General features: G+C 76.9%; 1 protein-coding gene across 22 annotated transcripts in view; it reads right to left on the reverse strand.

Moving 5' to 3' along the window:
* Window positions 1–21,182, reverse strand: part of PLEC (plectin) — a 198,268-nt gene that overhangs the window by 35,870 nt on the left and 141,216 nt on the right. For 21 of the 22 annotated variants that reach the window (XM_089775874.1, XM_089775873.1, XM_089775876.1 and 18 more), the window contains 13 exons: window positions 20,994–21,160; window positions 17,869–17,984; window positions 17,042–17,148; window positions 16,038–16,157; window positions 13,790–13,885; window positions 13,454–13,581; window positions 12,736–12,829; window positions 11,064–11,218; window positions 7,327–7,633; window positions 5,182–5,259; window positions 4,386–4,547; window positions 3,962–4,066; window positions 1,994–2,089 (listed from right to left, as the gene is read on the reverse strand). In XM_089775874.1, the coding sequence (XP_089632000.1) occupies window positions 1,994–2,089; window positions 3,962–4,066; window positions 4,386–4,547; window positions 5,182–5,259; window positions 7,327–7,633; window positions 11,064–11,218; window positions 12,736–12,829; window positions 13,454–13,581; window positions 13,790–13,885; window positions 16,038–16,157; window positions 17,042–17,148; window positions 17,869–17,984; window positions 20,994–21,160 (1,731 nt within the window). Of the gene's footprint in view, window positions 1–1,993; window positions 2,090–3,961; window positions 4,067–4,385; window positions 4,548–5,181; window positions 5,260–7,326; window positions 7,634–11,063; window positions 11,219–12,735; window positions 12,830–13,453; window positions 13,582–13,789; window positions 13,886–16,037; window positions 16,158–17,041; window positions 17,149–17,868; window positions 17,985–18,971; window positions 19,852–20,993; window positions 21,161–21,182 lie in introns of those variants that run through there. The other variant, XM_089775894.1, reaches the window with a different exon arrangement.

Genomic DNA, 21,182 nt, shown 5'->3' on the forward strand with positions numbered 1-21,182 from the left:
TGCCAGCCCCACGGGGGCCCCTCTGCCTGGCCCAGGCTGGTGACTCCCGGGCTGCTCTGTCATAACACGCTGTGTGCGTGCCTCAGTTTCCCTGGGCACGGCACCGCTGCCCGGCAGGGGCTGGGAGTGGGTGGCTCTCACTGGGGGGGCTGCCCCATCTCAGCAAGCCCGCGGCAATAGCCCAGGCTGCCCTGCAACCTGAGCCTGGGTGGGGGGAACAGCCAGGGGCAGCTTGCCTGGGAAGCAGGTGGGGCGGGGCTGGCTGGGAGTGGGAGTCAGTTTTCATCTGGCTCAGGGAGAGGGAAGCCGAGCTGGCTTGGGGGGCAGCGAGGGGGCAGGGCCCTGGCTCTGGGCCCCTCATTCCCCAGACGGGCCGGGCTGGCGGCTCCTGGTTCCTGTCACAAGTCTGGGCTACGCCGTGTCCCTGGGACCCACAGACCTTCTCTTCTACCTGCCGCCTGAGAGTCCCGCCTGGCTGCCAGTGGGGTGGGGGGGGGGAGGGCCGGGCCCAGGGCCTCTCCCACACCACGTGACAGCCCCTGCCCCCAGGCACCCTGTGTGCCCTGGCACATCCCCCCTCCCCCGGCACCTCCCGGCACCCCATCGGCACATCCCCCCTCCCCCGGCACCCCATCGGCACATCCCCCCTCCCCCGGCACCCCCCGGCACCCCATCGGCACATCCCCCCTCCCCCGGCACCTCCCGGCACCCCATCGGCACATCCCCCCTCCCCCGGCACCCCATCGGCACATCCCCCCTCCCCCGGCACCTCCCGGCACCCCATCGGCACATCCCCCCTCCCCCGGCACCTCCCGGCACCCCATCGGCACATCCCCCCTCCCCCGGCACCCCATCGGCACATCCCCCCTCCCCCGGCACCCCCCGGCACCCCATCGGCACATCCCCCCTCCCCCGGCACCTCCCGGCACCCCATCGGCACATCCCCCCTCCCCCGGCACCCCCCGGCACCCCATCGGCACATCCCCCCTCCCCCGGCACCCCATCGGCACATCCCCCCTCCCCCGGCACCCCCCGGCACCCCATCGGCACATCCCCCCTCCCCCGGCACCCCCCGGCACCCCATCGGCACATCCCCCCTCCCCCGGCACCTCCCGGCACCCCATCGGCACATCCCCCCTCCCCCGGCACCCCATCGGCACATCCCCCCTCCCCCGGCACCCCATCGGCACATCCCCCCTCCCCCGGCACCCCCCGGCACCCCATCGGCACATCCCCCCTCCCCCGGCACCTCCCGGCACCCCATCGGCCCCCCCTCCCCCCGGCACCTCCCCCCTCCCCCCCGGCACCCCATCGGCACATCCCCCCTCCCCCGGCACCCCCCGGCACCCCCCACCCCCTCCCCCGGCACCCCCCGGCACCCCATCGGCACATCCCCCCTCCCCCGGCACCTCCCGGCACCCCATCGGCACATCCCCCCTCCCCCGGCACCCCATCGGCACCCCCGCCCCCCGCATCCCCCGGCACCCCATCGGCACATCCCCCTCCCCCGGCACCCCCCGGCACCCCATCGGCACATCCCCCCTCCCCCGGCACCCCATCGGCACATCCCCCCTCCCCCGGCACCCCCCGGCACCCCATCGGCACATCCCCCCTCCCCCGGCACCCCATCGGCACATCACCCGCCCCCCGGCATCCCCCGGCACCCCATCGGCACATCCCCCCTCCCCCGGCACCCCATCGGCACATCCCCCCTCCCCTGGCACATCACCCCCCTCCCGGCGCCCCCCCCGGCACATCACCCCCCTCCCGGCACCCCCCGGCACATTCCCCCTCCCCTGGCACATCACCCGCCCCCTGGCACATCCCCCCTCCCCCGGCGCCCCCCGGCACATCCCCCCCCTCCCGGCGCCCCCCCGGCACATCACCCCCCTCCCGGCGCCCCATTGGCACATCACCCCCCCCGGCGCCCCCCCGGCACATCACCCCCCTCCCGGCACCCCCCCCCGGCACATCCCCCCTCCCCCGGCCTCACCTGGAAGTAGGCCGTGTTCTCCTTCAGATGGGCCTCGATGCAGCAGCACAATTGTAGCATCCAGCTCCACTGGGTCTGCAGGGCAGCCTGGAAGGCCTGGAACAGACCCCGCCCCAGCTTGGCTCAGCCCCACGGCTGCCCCCAGCACCCCTCCCCCATCCTGGCTCCGCCCCACGGCCACCCACAGGCCACTGGGGGCACCTCATGCAGCTGAGCCAGACTCACCCACTGCCTGGCAGGCAGGTCCCCCCCCCCCGGCCAGCCAGCCCCCCGCCCCCCGCATCCCCTCCGCCCCCCCACCCGGCCTCCCCTCCGCCCCCCGCCCCGGCCTCCCCTCCGCCCCCCGCCCGGGCCCCCGGCCTCCCCTCCGCCTCCCGCCCGGCCTCCCCTCCGCCCCCCGCCCGGCCTCCCGCCCGGCCTCCCTCCGCCCCCCCGCCCGGCCTCCCCTCCGCCCCCCGCCCGGGCCCCCGGCCTCCCCTCTGCCCCCCGGCCAGCCCCCGGCATCCCTCCGCCCCCCACCCGGCCTCCCCTCCGCCCCCCCCCGGGCCCCCGGCCTCCCCTCCGCCTCCCGCCCGGCCTCCCCTCCGCCCCCCGCCCGCCCCCGGCCTCCCCTCCGCCCCCCGCCCCGGCCTCCCCTCCGCCCCCCGCCCGGGCCCCCGGCCTCCCCTCCGCCCCCCGCCCCCCCCCGCCTCCCCCTCCGCCCCCCGCCCGGCTCCCCTCCGCCCCCCCCCCGGGCCCCCGCGCCTCCCCCCGCCCCCCCGCCCGGGCCCCCGGCCTCCCCTCCGCCCCCCGCCCGGGCCCCCGGCCTCCCCTCCGCCCCCCGCCCGGCCTCCCCTCCGCCCCCCGCCCGGGCCCCCCGGCCTCCCCTCCGCCCCCCCGCCCGGGCCCCCGGCCTCCCCTCCGCCCCCCCGCCCGGGCCCCCGGCCTCCCCTCCGCCCCCCGCCCGGGCCCCCGGCCTCCCCTCCGCCCCCCGCCCGGCCTCCCCTCCGCCCCCCGCCCGGGCCCCCGGCCTCCCCTCCGCCCCCCGCCCGGGCCCCCGGCCTCCCCTCCGCCCCCCGCCCGGGCCCCCGGCCTCCCCTCCGCCCCCCGCCCGGCCTCCCCTCCGCCCCCCGCCCGGGCCCCCGGCCTCCCCTCCGCCTCCCGCCCGGCCTCCCCTCCGCCCCCCGCCCCGGGCCCCCCGGCCTCCCCTCCGCCCCCCGCCCGGCCTCCCCTCCGCCCCCCGCCCGGGCCCCCGGCCTCCCCTCCGCCTCCCGCCCGGCCTCCCCTCCACCCCCCGCCCGGGCCCCCGGCCTCCCCTCCGCCCCCCGCCCGGGCCCCCCGCCCGGGCCCCCCCTCCTCCCCCCCCGCCCGGCCTCCCCTCCGCCCCCCGCCCGGGCCCCCGGCCTCCCCTCCGCCCCCCGCCCGGCCTCCCCTCCGCCCCCCGCCCGGGCCCCCGGCCTCCCCCTCCCCCCGCCCCCCGCCCGGCCTCCCCTCCGCCCCCCGCCCCGGGCCCCCGGCCTCCCCTCCGCCCCCCGCCCGGCCCCCCCTCCACCCCCCGCCCGGGCCCCGGCCTCCCCTCCGCCCCCCGCCCGGGCCCCGGCCTCCCCTCCGCCCCCCGCCCGGCCTCCCCTCCACCCCCCCCGCCCCCGGCCTCCCCTCCGCCCCCCGCCCGGGCCCCCGGCCTCCCCTCCGCCCCCCGCCCGGCCTCCCCTCCGCCCCCCGCCCGGGCCCCCGGCCTCCCCTCCGCCCCCCGCCCGGCCTCCCCTCCGCCCCCCGCCCGGGCCCCCGGCCTCCCCTCCGCCCCCCGCCCGGCCTCCCCTCCACCCCCCGCCCAGGCCCCCGGCCTCCTCTCCGCCTCCCGCCCAGGCTCCCGGCCTCCCCTCCCCCCCGCCCGGGCCCCCGGCCTCCCCTCCGCCCTCCCCTCCGCCCCCCACCCGGCCTCTCCCCTGCCCCCCACCCAGTGCCCACTGAGAAGGGCCCTGCCCTCACCTCCACGGTCTGCTTGCCCGGGTGCTCCTCCTGCAGCAGCCTGTCACCCGTGGCCTGGATCTCCTTGATCTTCCGCTCCCGCAGCTCCAGCTCCCGCATCAGGCCCTGGCGCCGCAGAGGGGGCAGGTGAGCGCCCGGCAGAATGGCTGGAGGGGGGCAGGCGCCCGGCGGGGGGGCACATGCAGGGCGGGGGGGCACATGCAGGCGCCCGGCGGGGGGGGGGCACATGGAGGCGGGGGGGCACATGGAGGCGGGGGGGGGGGGCACATGCAGGCGCCCGGCGGGGGGGCACATGCAGGCGGGGGGGCACATGCAGGCGCCCGGCGGGGGGGGGCGGGGGGGCACATGCAGGCGGGGGGGCACATGCAGGCGCCCGGCGGGGGGGCACATGCAGGGCGGGGGGGGGGCCATGGGGGGGCTGTACCGAGTAGTTCTCCTTCTTGGCGGCCATGTTGGGGTTCTGATGGCTCCAGTCGTAGTTCACCTCCTCCTCCTCCTTCTCGCTCAGCCACAGCAGCTCCCGCGTGGCGGCGCCCACCAGGCCCTGCAGGCTCTCCAGGTGCCGCAGCCGGGCCGCCGAGGTGTTCTGCGGGCACCCCGAGCGTGGGTGGGGGCGGGCACCCCCGCCCAGCCCCCCGACCCCTGGCACGGCTCCCCACAGCTCCCCAACATCAACCCTCCCAGTCTGCCCACCCTCCCCCGCGCAGCCCCCCAACCCCGCGCAGCCCCCCGACCCCTGGCACGGCTCCCCACAGCTCCCCAGCATCAACCCTCCCAGTCTGCCCACCCTCCCCCGCGCAGCCCCCCGACCCCTGGCACGGCTCCCCACAGCTCCCCAACATCAACCCTCCCCAGTCTGCCCACCCTCCCCCTCCCAGCCCCCCGACCCCTGGCACGGCTCCCCACAGCTCCCCAACATCAACCCTCCCAGTCTGCCCACCCTCCCCCTCCCAGCCCCCCGACCCCGCCCAGCCCCCCGACCCCTGGCACGGCTCCCCACAGCTCCCCAGCATCAACCCTCCCAGTCTGCCCACCCTCCCCCTCCCAGCCCCCCGACCCCTGGCACGGCTCCCCACAGCTCCCCAGCATCAACCCTCCCAGTCTGCCCACCCTCCCCCGCGCAGCCCCCCAACCCCTCCCAGCCCCCCTCTCTCCACCTCTCTGCTGCTCCCCACATCGCCCCGACTAGAAACCCTCCCTGCCCTGGCCCCTGCTCTCACCAGCAGCATGGCGTACTGCTGGTCCAGCTTGGCCAGGCACTCTCGGTAGGCGCGGCGTGGGGCAGGCGACAGCTGGGCCTGTGGGGAGAGAGCAGTGAGTGACCGGCCCCCGGCGCTGCCCCACTGGGGCTCCTCTACCATGGCAAGCCCCATCGCCGGCCCTGTGCCATGGGGGCGCCCTGCCCTCGCCGGCTGCTCCCCCCAGGGGGCACTAGGGGGCGCCCTGCCCTCGCCGGCTGTTCCCCCCAGGGGGCACTAGGGGGCGCCCTGCCCTCGCCGGCTGCTCCCCCCAGGGGGCACTAGGGGGCGCCCTGCCCTCGCCGGCTGTTCCCCCCAGGGGGCACTAGGGGGCGCCCTGCCCTCGCCGGCTGCTCCCCCCAGGGGGCACTAGGGGGCACCCTGCCCACGCCGGCTGCTCCCCCCAGGGGGCACTAGGGGGCGCCCTGCCCTCGCCGGCTGTTCCCCCCAGGGGGCACTAGGGGGCGCCCTGCCCTCGCCGGCTGCTCCCCCCAGGGGGCACTAGGGGGCGCCCTGCCCTCGCCGGCTGCTCCCCCCAGGGGGCACTAGGGGGCACCCTGCCCACGCCGGCTGCTCCCCCCAGGGGGCACTAGGGGGCGCCCTGCCCTCGCCGGCTGTTCCCCCCAGGGGGCACTAGGGGGCGCCCTGCCCTCGCCGGCTGCTCCCCCCAGGGGGCACTAGGGGGCGCCCTGCCCTCGCCGGCTGTTCCCCCCAGGGGGCACTAGGGGGCGCCCTGCCCTCGCCGGCTGTTCCCCCCAGGGGGCACTAGGGGGCGCCCTGCCCTCGCCGGCTGCTCCCACAGGGTGCGCATGGGGATGCCCTGCGCTTACCGTCTGTTCCCCCAGGGGACGCTAAGGGATGCTCTGCGCTTGCCAATTGTTCCCCCCCAGGGGGCGCTAGGGGGCGCCCTGCCCTAGCCAGCTATTCCCTTAGGGGGCATTAGGGGGTGCCCTGCCCTAGCCGGCTGTTCCCCCCAGGGGGCACTAGGGGGCGCCCTGCCCTTGCCGGCTGCTCCCACAGGGTGCGCATGGGGATGCCCTGCGCTTACCGTCTGTTCCCCCAGGGGACGCTAAGGGATGCTCTGCGCTTGCCAATTGTTCCCCCCCAGGGGGCGCTAGGGGGCGCCCTGCCCTAGCCAGCTATTCCCCTAGGGGGCATTAGGGGGTGCCCTGCCCTAGCCGGCGTTTCCCCCCAGGGGGCGCTAGGGGGCGCCCTGCCCTTGCCGGCTGCTCCCCCCAGGGGGCACTAGGGGGCGCCCTGCCCTTGCCGGCTGTTCCCCCAGGGGGCACTAGGGGGCGCCCTGCCCTCGCCGGCTGCTCCCCCCAGGGGGCACTAGGGGGCGCCCTGCCCTCGCCGGCTGCTCCCCCCAGGGGGCGCTAGGGGGCGCCCTGCCCTCGCCGGCTGCTCCCCCCAGGGGGCACTAGGGGGCGCCCTCGCCGTCTGTTCCCCCCAGGGGGCACTAGGGGGCGCCCTGCTCTCACCGGCTGTTCTCCCCAGGGGGCACTAGGGGGCGCCCTGCCCTCGCAGGCTGCTCCCACAGGGTGCGCATGGGGATGCCCTGCCCTCACCGGCTGTCCCCCCAGGGGGCGCTAGGGGATGCCCTGCCCTCGCTGGCTGCTCCCCCTCAAGGGGCATTGGGGGTGGCCCTGCCCTCACCAGCTGCTCCCCTAGAGGGTGCTAGGGGCAGGAGACGCAGCACAGGGCACGCTGCTCCCCCCCCAGCACCGCCCTGGGGTGAGCTCAGCAGGGGACCCCAGGTCTCACCCGCCCTGTGCCGCTGGCTAGGGGATGAGTGGGTGCCGGCCAAGGAGGCTCCCTCGCTGGGCTCCAGCCCTCGCCAGGCAGGCGGCTAGCGCAGCGGGGCCTGGCCAGACCCCGAGTTCCCGTGACTGGGGCCGAGGCCGGGAGAAGCGGGTGCAGCGGCCTCCACGGGGATCAAGCCCCTCTGGAAAGGGGGCTCTGAGCGGCAGAAGGCATCTCCCCCACTGCAGGTGGAGAGGAAGCGGGCGTGGGGGTCCCACTGCGCCCAGGAAACGGGCCAGTCCTGCGCCCCCAGGGGCAGCTGCACGGCAGGGTCCGGGGCACGAGGCCAGTGCGTGGCGGTCAGGCCTGCCCCCCCGCGCTCACCTCGTCGGCTCGCGCCCGCTCGATCTTGGCCCGGAACTCGTCTATGGACTGGTGCAGGCCCCGGTGGCTGCCCAGCTGGGACTCCACGGTGGGCAGGTCCACGCCCCACTGGGCGCCGCTGAGCCGCCGCTGGTTCTCCTCCACCCAGGCCAGCAGGTCCTGCAGGTAGCGCAGCGTGACGTCGTCCAGCTCCGCCCGGGGCCGCTGCCCGAGGGGCAGGGCCGTGGCCGGCTGCAGGGAGCCCGACTTGAGGCGCAGGTTGTACTCCGTGCGGATGGCCACCAGGCGCTCGTGCAGGCGGTACACCCTGCGGGCAGAGGGCAGGCCGTGGGGGAAGGGCTGGCGCGGGAGCCGGCCAGGGCGAGCAGGGGCAGGCTGGGCTCTGGGGGCCCCGCCTAGGGGCAGGCAGGGCTCGGTGTGGCGGTGCACCGGGACCCCCGACCCTCAACCCATTTCCAGCAAGATGGGGCTCCACCAGCCAGGGGAACAGAGGCACGTGGCCCTGGAAGTGAGGGGCAGGCAGCCTCAGAGCCCTTGGGGTGGGGTCCACAGGGCCCCGAGCCCCCAGGGCTCAGCTCAGCCTCTTCTCTCCATGTTTTCCCCAACCACCTGCCCCGCTCCCAGGCCTGCCCCCAGCAGGTGTCTGTCTCCCCCTCCCCCCTTTGTCTCCCCCTGGGAAGAGCCTTGTTCCCTGCCCAGGCTGGGCCGAGGGGGCTGGGCCATTCCACACGTGGGGGAGTCCGTGGGAATCACAGCCCAGCGCAGGGGACCCGGGTCACAGAGCAGACCCCCCCCCCCGTGTCTGGGCCATTCCACACGTGGGGGAGTCCGTGGGAATCACAGCCCAGCGCAGGGGACCCAGGTCACAGAGCAGACCCCCCCCCCCCGTGTCTGGGCCATTCCACACGTGGGGGAGTCCGTGGGAATCACAGCCCAGCGCAGGGGACCCGGGTCACAGAGCAGACCCCCCCCCCCGTGTCTGGGCCATTCCACACGTGGGGGAGTCCGTGGGAATCACAGCCCAGCCCAGGGGGACACGGGTCACAGAGCAGACCCCCCCCCCGTGTCTGGGCCATTCCACACGTGGGGGAGTCCGTGGGAATCACAGCCCAGCCCAGGGGGACACGGGTCACAGAGCAGACCCCCCCCCCCGTGTCTGGGCCATTCCACACGTGGGGGAGTCCGCGGGAATCACAGCCCAGCGCAGGGGACCCGGGTCACAGAGCAGACCCCCCCCCCCCCGTGTCTGGGCCATTCCACACGTGGGGGAGTCCGTGGGAATCACAGCCCAGCGCAGGGGGACCCGGGTCACAGAGCAGACCCCCCCCCCCCCGTGTCTGGGCCATTCCACACGTGGGGGAGTCCGCGGGAATCACAGCCCAGCGCAGGGGACCCGGGTCACAGAGCAGACCCCCCCCCCCCGTGTCTGGGCCATTCCACACGTGGGGGAGTCCGCGGGAATCACAGCCCAGCGCAGGGGACCCGGGTCACAGAGCAGACCCCCCCCCCCCCGTGTCTGGGCCATTCCACACGTGGGGGAGTCCGTGGGAATCACAGCCCAGCGCAGGGGGACACGGGTCACAGAGCAGACCCCCCCCCCGTGTCTGGGCCATTCCACACGTGGGGGAGTCCGCGGGAATCACAGCCCAGCGCAGGGGGACCCGGGTCACAGAGCAGACCCCCCCCCCCGTGTCTGGGCCATTCCACACGTGGGGGAGTCCGTGGGAATCACAGCCCAGCGCAGGGGGACCCGGGTCACAGAGCAGACCCCCCCCCCGTGTCTGGGCCATTCCACACGTGGGGGAGTCCGCGGGAATCACAGCCCAGCGCAGGGGGACCCGGGTCACAGAGCAGACCCCCCCCCCCGTGTCTGGGCCATTCCACACGTGGGGGAGTCCGTGGGAATCACAGCCCAGCCCAGGGGGACCCGGGTCACAGAGCAGACCCCCCCCCCCCGTGTCTGGGCCATTCCACACGTGGGGGAGTCCGTGGGAATCACAGCCCAGCGCAGGGGGACCCGGGTCACAGAGCAGACCCCCCCCCCCGTGTCTGGGCCATTCCACACGTGGGGGAGTCCGTGGGAATCACAGCCCAGCGCAGGGGGACCCGGGTCACAGAGCAGACCCCCCCCCCCCGTGTCTGGGCCATTCCACACGTGGGGGAGTCCGTGGGAATCACAGCCCAGCGCAGGGGACCCGGGTCACAGAGCAGATCCTCCCCCCCCCCCCCCCGTGTCTGGGCCATTCCACACGTGGGGGAGTCCGTGGGAATCACAGCCCAGCGCAGGGGGACCCGGGTCACAGAGCAGACCCCCCCCCCCCGTGTCTGGGCCATTCCACACGTGGGGGAGTCCGTGGGAATCACAGCCCAGCGCAGGGGGACCCGGGTCACAGAGCAGACCCCCCCCCCCGTGTCTGGGCCATTCCACACGTGGGGGAGTCCGTGGGAATCACAGCCCAGCGCAGGGGGACCCGGGTCACAGAGCAGACCCCCCCCCCCCCCCCGTGTCTGGGCCATTCCACACGTGGGGGAGTCCACAGGAATCGCACAGCCCAGGGGGACCCGGGTCACAGAGCAGACCCCCCCCCCGTGTCTGGGCCATTCCACACGTGGGGGAGTCCGTGGGAATCACAGCCCAGGGGGACCCGGGTCACAGAGCAGACCCCCCCCCGTGTCTGGGCCATTCCACACGTGGGGGAGTCCGTGGGAATCACAGCCCAGCGCAGGGGGACCCGGGTCACAGAGCAGACCCCCCCCCCCCCGTGTCTGGGCCATTCCACACGTGGGGGAGTCCGCGGGAATCACAGCCCAGCGCAGGGGGACCCGGGTCACAGAGCAGACCCCCCCCCCCCGTGTCTGGGCCAATCCACACGTGGGGGAGTCCGTGGGAATCACAGCCCAGCGCAGGGGGACCCGGGTCACAGAGCAGACCCCCCCCCCCGTGTCTGGGCCATTCCACACGTGGGGGAGTCCGTGGGAATCGCAGCCCAGCGCAGGGGGACCCGGGTCACAGAGCAGACCCCCCCCCCCGTGTCTGGGCCATTCCACACGTGGGGGAGTCCGTGGGAATCGCAGCCCAGCGCAGGGGGACCCGGGTCACAGAGCAGACCCCCCCCCCACTACGGCCCAGTCGGACTCTGCTGCAATTCTCCATTTGTCAGCCGAGGGCTGACCCCGAACCCCCCTCCCGGCCGTCAGGAACTCAGGGTGCAAGTCTCCCGCGGGACCCAAGCCAGGGGGGTCACTGCAGGGAGCAGGGGGAGGTCCAGGTTGGACATTAGGAAAAGGGGGGTGGGGCAGCGCGGGGCTGGGCTCCCAGGGGCTGGAGACTCCGGAGGGTTCTGCGACTCCAGGCGCGGACACGTGACCCGGGGAGCTGAGGGCCGGGACCCAACGGGCGCTCACGCACTGAAGGGGGCTCTCAGGAGCGTTAGGCTCTGCCTGCACCCCCCAGGCAGGGGCGGGGCTCCCCCCAGGCAGGGGCGGGGCTCCGGCTGCACCTCCCCCCAGGCAGGGGCGGGGCTCTGGCTGCCCCCCCCCCCAGGCAGGGGCGGGGCTCCGGCTGCACCTCTCCCCAGGCAGGGGCGGGGCTCTGGCTGCCCCCCCCCCCAGGCAGGGGCGGCGCTCCGGCTGCACCTCCCCCCAGGCAGGGGCGGGGCTCTGGCTGCACCTCCCCCCAGGCAGGGGCGGGGCTCCGGCTGCCCCCCCAGGCAGGGGCGGGGCCAGCTGGCGGGTACCTGCGGTACATCTGCTCGCCCTGCGGGTGGCGCCCGTCCTTCAGGGCCTGCACGTCATTGAAGAGCAGGCGGATCATGGCGTCCGCCTTGTCCAGGTCCCGCTCGATCTCGGCCGCTTTCTGCGGCGGCTTCCCCGCGTTCAGCAGCCGGACGTCCTGGGGGCACCGAGCCTTCACCCCACTGGACGCGCTGCCCCCGCTCCTGCCCCCCGCTGCCCCCCGCTCCTGCCCCCCGCTCCTGCCCCCGCTCCTGCCCCCCGCTCCTGTGACCCCCCCGCTGCCCGTGCTGCCCCCCCTGCTCCTGTGACCCCCCCGCTGCCCGTGCTGCCCCCCCCGCTCCTGTGACCCCCCCGCTGCCCCCCGCTCCTCCCCCCCCCCGCTGCCCCGCTGCCCCCTGACCCCCCCGCTCCTGCCCCCCGCTCCTGTGACCCCCCCGCTGCCCGTGCTGCCCCCCCTGCTCCTGTGACCCCCCCGCTGCCCGTGCTGCTCCCCCCCCCCCCCCCCCTGTGACCCCCCCGCTCCTGCCCCCCGCTCCTGTGACCCCCCCGCTGCCCGTGCTGCTCCCCCCGCTCCTGTGACCCCCCCGCTCCTGCCCCCCGCTCCTGTGACCCCCCCGCTGCCCGTGCTGCCCCCCCTGCTCCTGTGACCCCCCCGCTGCCCGTGCTGCCCCCCCTGCTCCTGTGACCCCCCCGCTGCCCGTGCTGCTCCCCCCGCTCCTGTGACCCCCCCGCTCCTGCCCCCCGCTCCTGTGACCCCCCCGCTGCCCGTGCTGCTCCCCCCGCTCCTGTGACCCCCCCGCTCCTGCCCCCCGCTCCTGTGACCCCCCCGCTGCCCCCCCCCTGCCCCCCCTGCTCCTGTGACCCCCCCGCTGCCCGTGCTGCTCCCCCCGCTCCTGCCCCTGCTCCCCCCCGCTGCCCGTGCTGCTCCCCCCGCTCCTGTGACCCCCCCCGCTCCTGTGACCCCCCCGCTGCCCGTGCTGCCCCCCGCTCCTGTGACCCCCCCCTGCCCTGTGACCCCCCCCGCTCCTGCCCCCCCCGCTCCTGCTGCTGCCCCCCGCTCCTGTGACCCCCCCGCTCCTGTGACCCCCCCGCTGCCCGTGCTGCCCCCCCCGCTCCTGTGACCCCCCCCGCTCCTGCCCATGCTGCCCCCCGCTCCTGTGACCCCCCCGCCCCTGCCCCCCGCTCCTGCCCATGCTGCCCCCCGCGCCTGTGACCCCCCGCGCCTGTGACCCCCCCGCTCCTGTGACCCCCCCGCTGCCCGTGCTGTCCCCCCGCTCCTGCCCCCCGCTGCCCATGCTGGCCCCGCTCCTGTGACCCCCCCGCTTCTGCCCCCCGCTCCTGTGACCCCCCCGCTGCCCGTGCTGTCCCCCCCGCTCCCGCCCCCCGCTGCCCATGCTGTCCCCCGCTCCTGTGACCCCCCCGCTGCTCATGCTGCCCCCCGCTCCTGTGACCCCCCCGCTCCTGTGACCCCCCCGCTGCTCATGCTGCCCCCCGCTCCTGTGACCCCCCGCTCCTGTGACCCCCCCGCTGCTCATGCTGCCCCCCGCTCCTGTGACCCCCCCGCTGCTCATGCTGCCCCCGCTCCTGCCCCCCGTCCCTGCGCCCCCCACAGCTCATGCTGCAGGTGCTGTGGGGCGCCCGCAGGCCCGTCCCGGGGCAGGCCCGGTCTCTCACCGACTGCAGCAGGGTGTCGGCCTGGTTCAGCTGCTCCTCGCACACCCCCGACTCCATCTGCAGCTTGCTGACGATGCGCTGCAGCCTCTCCAGCCTGCGGGGGGGCGGGGGGGTGAGCCTCTGGGAACCCCTCCCCTCAGCCCCCCAACCCACGTGTGCACCCCGGCCCAGCCCCCGCCCAGCCCTGCCGAGCCACGTGCCTGGGAACGCGGAGCCCCCGGCCGCCCTGAGGAGCCTGGAGCCCGGAGCCCAGAGCCCGGAGCCCGGAGCCCGGCCTGCGTGCGGCTCCGCGGGCGGGGAGAGGAGGGGCTGGGCTTCCGGAGGGGGCCCGGCCCAAGTGAGTCACCAGCCGTGTGGTTCCCATTAAGGGCCGGAGGCCAGGGCGGGTGGGGCACCCCGGCCCAGCCCGGAGCAGCGCGGGAGCCGGGCCTGGCTCGCCGGGAGGGGGGACGCCGGCTCCCCGGAGCCCTGAGCCAGCCACCCCCGCCCCCAGCGACCTTCTTCCCCGCCCCCCTCAGCGACCCCCCGCCCCCCAGCGGCCTCCTTCCCCACCCCCTCAGCTAGCCCCCCACCCCGTCTCCTCAGCAACCTCCTCCTCGCCCCCTTAGCTAGTCCCCCGCCCACTGCTCCTCCCCCTCCCCCAGTCCCTTAGCTGCCAGCCCCCCCTCCCAGCCCCACATTCTCTCCCCCCCAGCCCTTCCCCATGCCCCGCCCTGACCTCTCCAGCTCGGTGCGCAGCAGCTTCTCCCGCTCCAGGATGGCCACGTGCAGCCGGCCCCACTCCTTCTCCACGTCCAGCGGGTGGTGGCCTGGGGGGACCTGCAGGTGCCCGGCCTGAACTGCGCCCTGCGCACGAGAGGGCGTGAGACGGGCCTGCCCCCGGGGACGGCGCCCTGAGCCACGGGCCCCCCGCCACGGGCCCCCCGCCACGGGCCAGCCACGGGCCCCCCGCCACGGGCCAGCCACGGGCCCCCCGCCACGGGCCAGCCACGGGCCTCCCGCCACGGGCCCCCCGCCACGGGCCCGGCTCCCGCCCCCAGCCCGGGCCGCTCACCTCCAGGGACTGGTAGATGCCTTTGGAGCGGCTCTTGTCGGCCTCCCTGGCCGGGAGCTCCGTCTCCTTCAGCTTCAGGAACTGCCGCCACAGGAGCTGGGGGGAGGCGGGGGTCAGGGGCGTGGGGCCAGGGGAGGCCCCGGCACCCCCCCATTGCCCTGGGGCTCTGGGCCAGGCAGGGATCTCACCCAGCCAGGCCCACGCCCGGGTGGGGCTTCCCCGCAGCAGCCCCCCCCGAGGAGGCCACCCCCCCGGGTTACCCCCCCCCCCCGGCAGGCCTGGGAGCTGTCCCGCCCCACGGCAGCTGGAGCCCACAGGACGGAAGAGGCCTGGCCGGGTGAGACTTTGCCACTGGTGACTCACGAGGGGCTGGCATGGAAGGAATGAGTCAGAGCCCCCCTCGGTCCCGCGATTCCCCCCCCCCGCCAACCGGCCCTGCCCGGCTCGCCTGCCTCTCCCACCCCACGCCCAGCCGCCCGCCCCGCCCAGCGATCCCCCCCCCCACCCCTGGCACTGCCCGGCTCGCCTGCCTCTCCCACCCCACGCCCAGCCGCCCGCCCTACGATCCCCCCCCGGCCCTGCCCGGCTCACCTGCCTCTCCCACCCCACGCCCAGCCGCCCGCCCCGCCCAGCGATCCCCCCCCCACCCCCCTGGGCAGCTGCCCGGCTCGCCTGCCTCTCCCACCCCACGCCCAGCCGCCCGCCCTACGATCCCCCTGGCCCTGCCCGGCTCGCCTGCCTCTCCCACCCCACGCCCAGCCGCCCGCCCGCCCTACGATCCCCCCCGGCCCTGCCCGGCTCGCCTGCCTCTCCCACCCCACGCCCAGCTGCCCGCCCTACGATCCCCCCCCGGCCCTGCCCGGCTCGCCTGCCTCTCCCACCCCACCGCCCAGCCTGCCCGCCCTACGATCCCCCCCGGCCCTGCCCGGCTCACCTGCCTCTCCCACCCCACGCCCAGCCAGCCCGCCCTACGATCCCCCCCGGCCCTGCCCGGCTCACCTGCCTCTCCCACCCCACGCCCAGCTGCCCGCCCTACGATCCCCCCGGGCCCTGCCCGGCTCGCCTGCCTCTCCCTCCCTCCCCAGCCGCCCGCCCTACGATCCCCCCCCGGCCCTGCCCGGCTCGCCTGCCTCTCCCTCCCTCCCCAGCCGCCCACCCTACGATCCCCCCCGGCCCTGCCCGGCTCGCCTGCCTCTCCCTCCCTCCCCAGCCGCCCGCCCTACGATCCCCCCCCGGCCCTGCCCGGCTCGCCTGCCTCTCCCTCCCTCCCCAGCCGCCCACCCTACGATCCCCCCCGGCCCTGCCCGGCTCGCCTGCCTCTCCCTCCCTCCCCAGCCGCCCGCCCTACGATCCCCCCCCGGCCCTGCCCGGCTCACCTGCCTCTCCCACCCCACGCCCAGCTGCCCGCCCTACGATCCCCCCCCGGCCCTGCCCGGCTCGCCTGCCTCTCCCTCCCTCCCCAGCCGCCCGCCCTACGATCCCCCCCGGCCCTGCCCGGCTCACCTGCCTCTCCCACCCCACGCCCAGCTGCCCGCCCTACGATCCCCCCCGGCCCTGCCCGGCTCGCCTGCCTCTCCCTCCCTCCCCAGCCGCCCGCCCTACGATCCCCCCCGGCCCTGCCCGGCTCACCTGCCTCTCCCACCCCACGCCCAGCCGCCCGCCCTACGATCCCCCCCCCCCGGCCCTGCCCGGCTCCCCTGCCTCTCCCTCCCTCCCCAGCCGCCCGCCCTACGATCCCCCCCGGCCCTGCCCGGCTCACCTGCCTCTCCCACCCCACGCCCAGCCGCCCACCCTACGATCCCCCCCCGGCCCTGCCCGGCTCGCCTGCCTCTCCCTCCCTCCCCAGCCGCCCGCCCTACGATCCCCCCCGGCCCTGCCCGGCTCACCTGCCTCTCCCACCCCACGCCCAGCCGCCCACCCTACGATCCCCCCCGGCCCTGCCCGGCTCGCCTGCCTCTCCCTCCCTCCCCAGCCGCCCACCCTACGATCCCCCCCCGGCCCTGCCCGGCTCGCCTGCCTCTCCCTCCCTCCCCAGCCGCCCGCCCTACGATCCCCCCCCGGCCCTGCCCGGCTCGCCTGCCTCTCCCTCCCCACGCCCAGCCGCCCGCCCTACGATCCCCCCCCCCCGGCCCTGCCCGGCTCGCCTGCCTCTCCCTCCCCACGCCCAGCCGCCCACCCCGCGATCCCCCCCCGGCCCTGCCCGGCTCGCCTGCCTCTCCCTCCCCACGCCCAGCCCAGAGCCCCTCACCTCGATCTCCTCGTAGCTGGCGGGGACGGCGCGCTCCTCAAAGAGAACGGTGTGATTGCGAATCCACTGCAGCAGCACCGTCACCAGCTCGCGGTACTCCTGCCAGCGCAGCTGCAGCTCCTGGGGACAGCGAGAGCACGGCGCTGGGTCCCGCGCCTGCCGGCCTCCAGCGTCCCGACCGTCCAAGGGCCGTGGTCTCCCTGCCACCCGGGCTCTGCTAGAGGGGCTGGCCAAGCTCCACCTGTGCCTCAGCTTCCCTCCGTAGCTGCCGGTGGCTCTTGGGCCGGCTCCGAGCCATGGTGTGCCCCACAGCAGTGGAGACACATCTGGTCCCTGAGACACCCACGGCCCGGGGGCACCTCTCTGCAGGGCTGCGACCCCCGTCCCACGGGAGAACACCCGACGGGGGGGCCGGGAGGGGGGAGAGCTGGCAGGAACCGGGGCTCTGGCGGAGCCGGGCAGGCAGCCAGAGCTGGAATAACGGGCTCCCAAGGGCTGGACTTTCACCCCCTTTCTCTGGGCTCCCTCCCGCCGGCCCGCTGGGCACTAGCCCTGCCCCCAGGGACTCGCTGGGCAGAGCTGGGGTGGGGGGCAGGAGCCCGGGCTCCAGACGCTGCCGGGCTGACCCTGGGCAAGGAGGGGGAGGCCTCGGGGTCCAGCCCTCCCAGCCTATCTCCGTGCCTGCCCGCTGGTAGCCGGAGCGTCCTGCGGGCAGCTCGTCTGGGCTGCGTCCCGCTGTCGACAGAGGGATGCAAATTGCTAATGAAGCCGGGATTGAATGTCCACGCTTCATTAGCATAAACGTGGCTGCCGCTTTATTTCGAACAATACGGCATCTCGTCGCTTTTCCGCAGATGCTGCGTTCCTCCAGAACTGAGCTTGTGACGTGCCTGATCTACGGCCCTCTGCACGCAGCCTGCCCCGGCGCTGCATCTCCCCAGGCCTGCGGCCCCGCAGCAGGGCGCTGGGGGACGGCGGGAGCCCCAGGGCCTGGCCCCACTCACGTTGGCCTTGACGCCGAGGGCGATGTGGGGCACGCGGGGCATGGCGTCGTACAGCGACGAGACGTAGGTGATGATGGACTTCTCGTCCGGCTGCGGCACGTCCACGTCTGGGAGGGGCAGAGCGGCGTGAGACGAGGGGGAGCGTGGGGGTTTAGGGGAGGCGCTCGCTGGTTCCATGGGACCAGGGGGAGGGGTCTGTCGTTGCAGGGAACAGCCCAGAGCTGGAGCCGGCGTCTGGTGCCCCCGGCCCCGCTCAGAGGACACGGCCGGGTCTGGCCAGACGCCAGCCAAGGGGCTGCAGGGGGGGCACCCCGACCGGCCCAGCGGGTCCCAGCCGGGGGGGGCGCCCCTCTTACCTGGGGAGAGACACTGGCGGGGGAGGGGCCGTTGGGGCTCTGCTGGGAGCCGGGGGCTGTGTTGGGGGGCTGAGGGCAGGACTCAGCCGGCTGCGGGGGCCCAGGCGACTGGCCTGAGGGATCCGTTGCTGTTCAAAGCTCCACAGCCCCTCCTGCTGGGCGCTGGCCGGGGGGGGGGGGGGGGGCGCTGTCCCCTCTGGGTGGGAGTCCCGGGGGTCCAGGGGGAGGGGGCTCACGGCGGAGGCAGGCGGCAGCAGGCCCTGAGAGGCGCCGTCCCGCAGGCGGAGGGGCCCCCCGAGAGAGGGTGGGCCAGGGAAAGGGCTGTCTCCCTGCCCCCGGGCTGGAGGGGGGGCTCCCCGAGAAGGGGCTGCCCCACTGGAGAGGGGTCCTGCCCGGGGACGGACGGGCCAAGTGTGGGCACCGCCTGTGAGCCGTGACAGGGAGCCCCGGCCCGGCCCCCCGCCCCCATACCTTCGGGGTCCAGCAGGCGGGTCACCCCCAGGTCCCGCTCGGCCACCGTGAAGGCCTGGTCCAGGTTCTCCAGGTTGCTCTGGCGATAGACCTTGTTCATGTCGATGAGCATCGGCCTGCGGCAGACACAGCGCGTGAGGGGCCGGGCCCCCCCCCCCCACAGACAGCGCGTGAGGGGCCGGGCCCCCCCTCCCCCACAGACAGCGCGTGAGGGGCCGGGCCCCCCCTCCCCCACAGACAGCGCGTGAGGGGCCGGGCGCCCCCCCACAGACAGCGCGTGAGAGGCCGGGCCCCCCCCCACAGACAGCGCGTGAGGGGCCGGGCCCCCCCCCCACAGACAGCGCGTGAGGGGCCGGGCGCCCCCCCCCAGACAGCGCGTGAGGGGCCGGGCGCCCCCCCCAGACAGCGCGTGAGGGGCCGGGCCCCCCCTCCCAGACAGCGCGTGAGGGGCCGGGCGCCCCCCCCCAGACAGCGCGTGAGAGGCCGGGCCCCCCCCCACAGACAGCGCGTGAGGGGCCGGGCGCCCCCCCCCAGACAGCGCGTGAGGGGCCGGGCCCCCCCTCACAGACAGCGCGTGAGGGGCCGGCGCCCCCCCTACAGACAGCGCGTGAGGGGCCGGGCCCCCCCCCACAGACAGCACGTGAGGGGCCGGGCGCCCCCCCACAGACAGCGCGTGAGGGGCCGGCGCCCCCCCTACAGACAGCGCGTGAGGGGCCGGGCCCCCCCCCACAGACAGCACGTGAGGGGCCGGGCCCCCCCCCCCACAGACAGCACGTGAGGGGCCGGGCGCCCCCCCCCAGACAGCGCGTGAGGGGCCGGGCCCCCCCCCACAGACAGCGCGTGAGGGGCCGGGCCCCCCCCCCACAGACAGCGCGTGAGGGGCCGGGCCCCCCCTCCCCCACAGACAGCGCGTGAGGGGCCGGGCGCCCCCCACCAGAGCCCTGTTCCTGAGGGTGTTCGGCCCAGCCCCGCCCCATGCAGAGGCCGAAACGCACGGACTCCCTGGGGGGGGTCTGAAGCCAAAGAGGCTCTGCCTGCCCCACCCCCAAGCAGCTGCAGCCCCCCATTCTCCGCAGCAACGCCCCGGCTGGCACGGTGCCTACAGTTCCTTGAGGCGCAGGGTGGAGTGGAGCGAGTACAGCGAGCCGCTGACGTTGGGGGTCTCCAGGGCGGCGGGGTCCGCGATCTCCTCACAGAGCATCACCACCTGCTCCTCCGTCCGGGACACGGACCCCGCTGAGCCGCCCGGCCCCCGGCGACGCTGCTTCTTCTTCACCCGCTGGCGCGAGCTCCGCTCCATCCTGGAGCCAAGCCTGCGCTGCTCCGTGCGAGGCCCGGAACGTGGAGCCGTCCGCCCCGACGCTGGAGCCGCCCGCTCCGATGCTGGAGCCGCCCGCCCTGGTGCTGCAAGGCCAGGAACGTGGAGCCGCCCGCCCCGGCGCTGGAGCCACCCGCCCTGGTGCTGTGAGGCCAGGAACGCGGAGCCGCCCGCCCTGGTGCTGCGAGGCCCGGAACGCGGAGCCGCTGCAGCCGCCCGCCTTGCAAAGCCAAACACACTGTGCTGCCAGCCCTGCGTTCTCCACCTGCCCCTCCCGGCACGGGCGGGGCGGCTCGTGCACGTACTTGTTACACTTACAAGGAGGGTGGCAGCAGACGTAGCCTCCAGCAGCCTTCCCGCCCCGCGCCCAGTGGGCAGCGCTGTCTGACGGGCTGGAACCTGTCTGGGGATTTGCAGCCCCCAAAGGCCAGGCCTGGCTCGGAGCCGCTCCTGCCTAGCAGAGGCCCTGCTGCTTCCCGGCGGGGGCAATGCAGATGGGCTGAGCCTGCCACCTGGGCTCCGAGGTCCTGCCCCTCCTCCGCCTGGGCAGCGCCCACCCCAGGGCTCGGCAGCGGGGCACGGGCCCAGGCAGCCCGGACAGGGACATGGGGCTCAACGGCCGCCCCCGCCCCCCCGGCTCAGAGCCACGGCCGCCCCCGCCCCCCGGCTCAGAGCCACGGCCGCCCCCGCCCCCCCGGCTCAGAGCCACGGCCGCCCCCGCCCCCCCGGCTCAGAGCCACGGCCGCCCCCGCCCCCCCGGCTCAGAGCCACGGCCGCCCCCGCCCCCCCGGCTCAGAGCCACGGCCGCCCCCGCCCCCCGGCTCAGAGCCACGGCCGCCCCCGCCCCCCCGGCTCAGAGCCACGGCCGCCCCCGCCCCCCCGGCTCAGAGCCACGGCCGCCCCCGCCCCCCCGGCTCAGAGCCACGGCCGCCCCCGCCCCCCCGGCTCAGAGCCACGGCCGCCCCCGCCCCCCCGGCTCAGAGCCACGGCCGCCCCCGCCCCCCCGGCTCAGAGCCACGGCCGCCCCCGCCCCCCTGGCTCAGAGCCACGGCCGCCCCCGCCCCCCCGGCTCAGAGCCACGGCCGCCCCCCGCCCCCCCGGCTCAGAGCCACGGCCGCCCCCGCCCCCCCCGGCTCAGAGCCACGGCCGCCCCCGCCCCCCTGGCTCAGAGCCACGGCCGGGCCTGCCCCACCTGGCTCAGAGCCACGGTCGCCCCCGCCCCCCCCGGCTCAGAGCCACGGCCGGGCCTGCCCCCCCTGGCTCAGAGCCACGGCCGGGCCTGCCCCACCTGGCTCAGAGCCACGGCCGCCCCCGCCCCCCCGGCTCAGAGCCACGGCCGCCCCCGCCCCCCCGGCTCAGAGCCACGGCCGCCCCCGCCCCCCTGGCTCAGAGCCACGGCCGGGCCTGCCCCACCTGGCTCAGAGCCACGGCCGCCCCCGCCCCCCCGGCTCAGAGCCACGGCCGCCCCCGCCCCCCCGGCTCAGAGCCACGGCCGCCCCCGGCCCCCCGGCTCAGAGCCACGGCCGCCCCCGCCCCCCCGGCTCAGAGCCACGGCCGCCCCCGCCCCCCCGGCTCAGAGCCACGGCCGCCCCCGCCCCCCCGGCTCAGAGCCACGGCCGCCCCCGCCCCCCCTGGCTCAGAGCCACGGCCGGGCCTGCCCCCCCTGGCTCAGAGCCACGGCCGGGCCTGCCCCACCTCTCTCAGCTATCCGGCGGCTGTCCCGACGCGCCCAGAACGCAGGGCCCGGGGCGGCAGGCCCGGCCCACGGAGCCTTTGCCCGCTCACGCCCGCCCCGCCCTGCCCTCACTTGTGGTGGTGGATGATGGCGTTGAAGAGCCGCCCGTCCCGCCAGCTGGTGGTGAAGTTGTCGCAACGCAGGCCCTGGTAGCCCTCCACCATGCGCTGGGACCACAGCAGCAGCTTCTCCTTGGCCGTCATGTCCTCGGACTGCCCGCTCACCTGGATGTCCGAGATCTGCAAGGGACGGCGCGTCAGC

This window comes from Pelodiscus sinensis, chromosome 2, assembly GCF_052426305.1.
Source record: "Pelodiscus sinensis isolate ZL-2025 chromosome 2, ASM5242630v1, whole genome shotgun sequence".
In the NCBI taxonomy this organism is placed as follows: Eukaryota; Metazoa; Chordata; order Testudines; family Trionychidae; genus Pelodiscus; species Pelodiscus sinensis.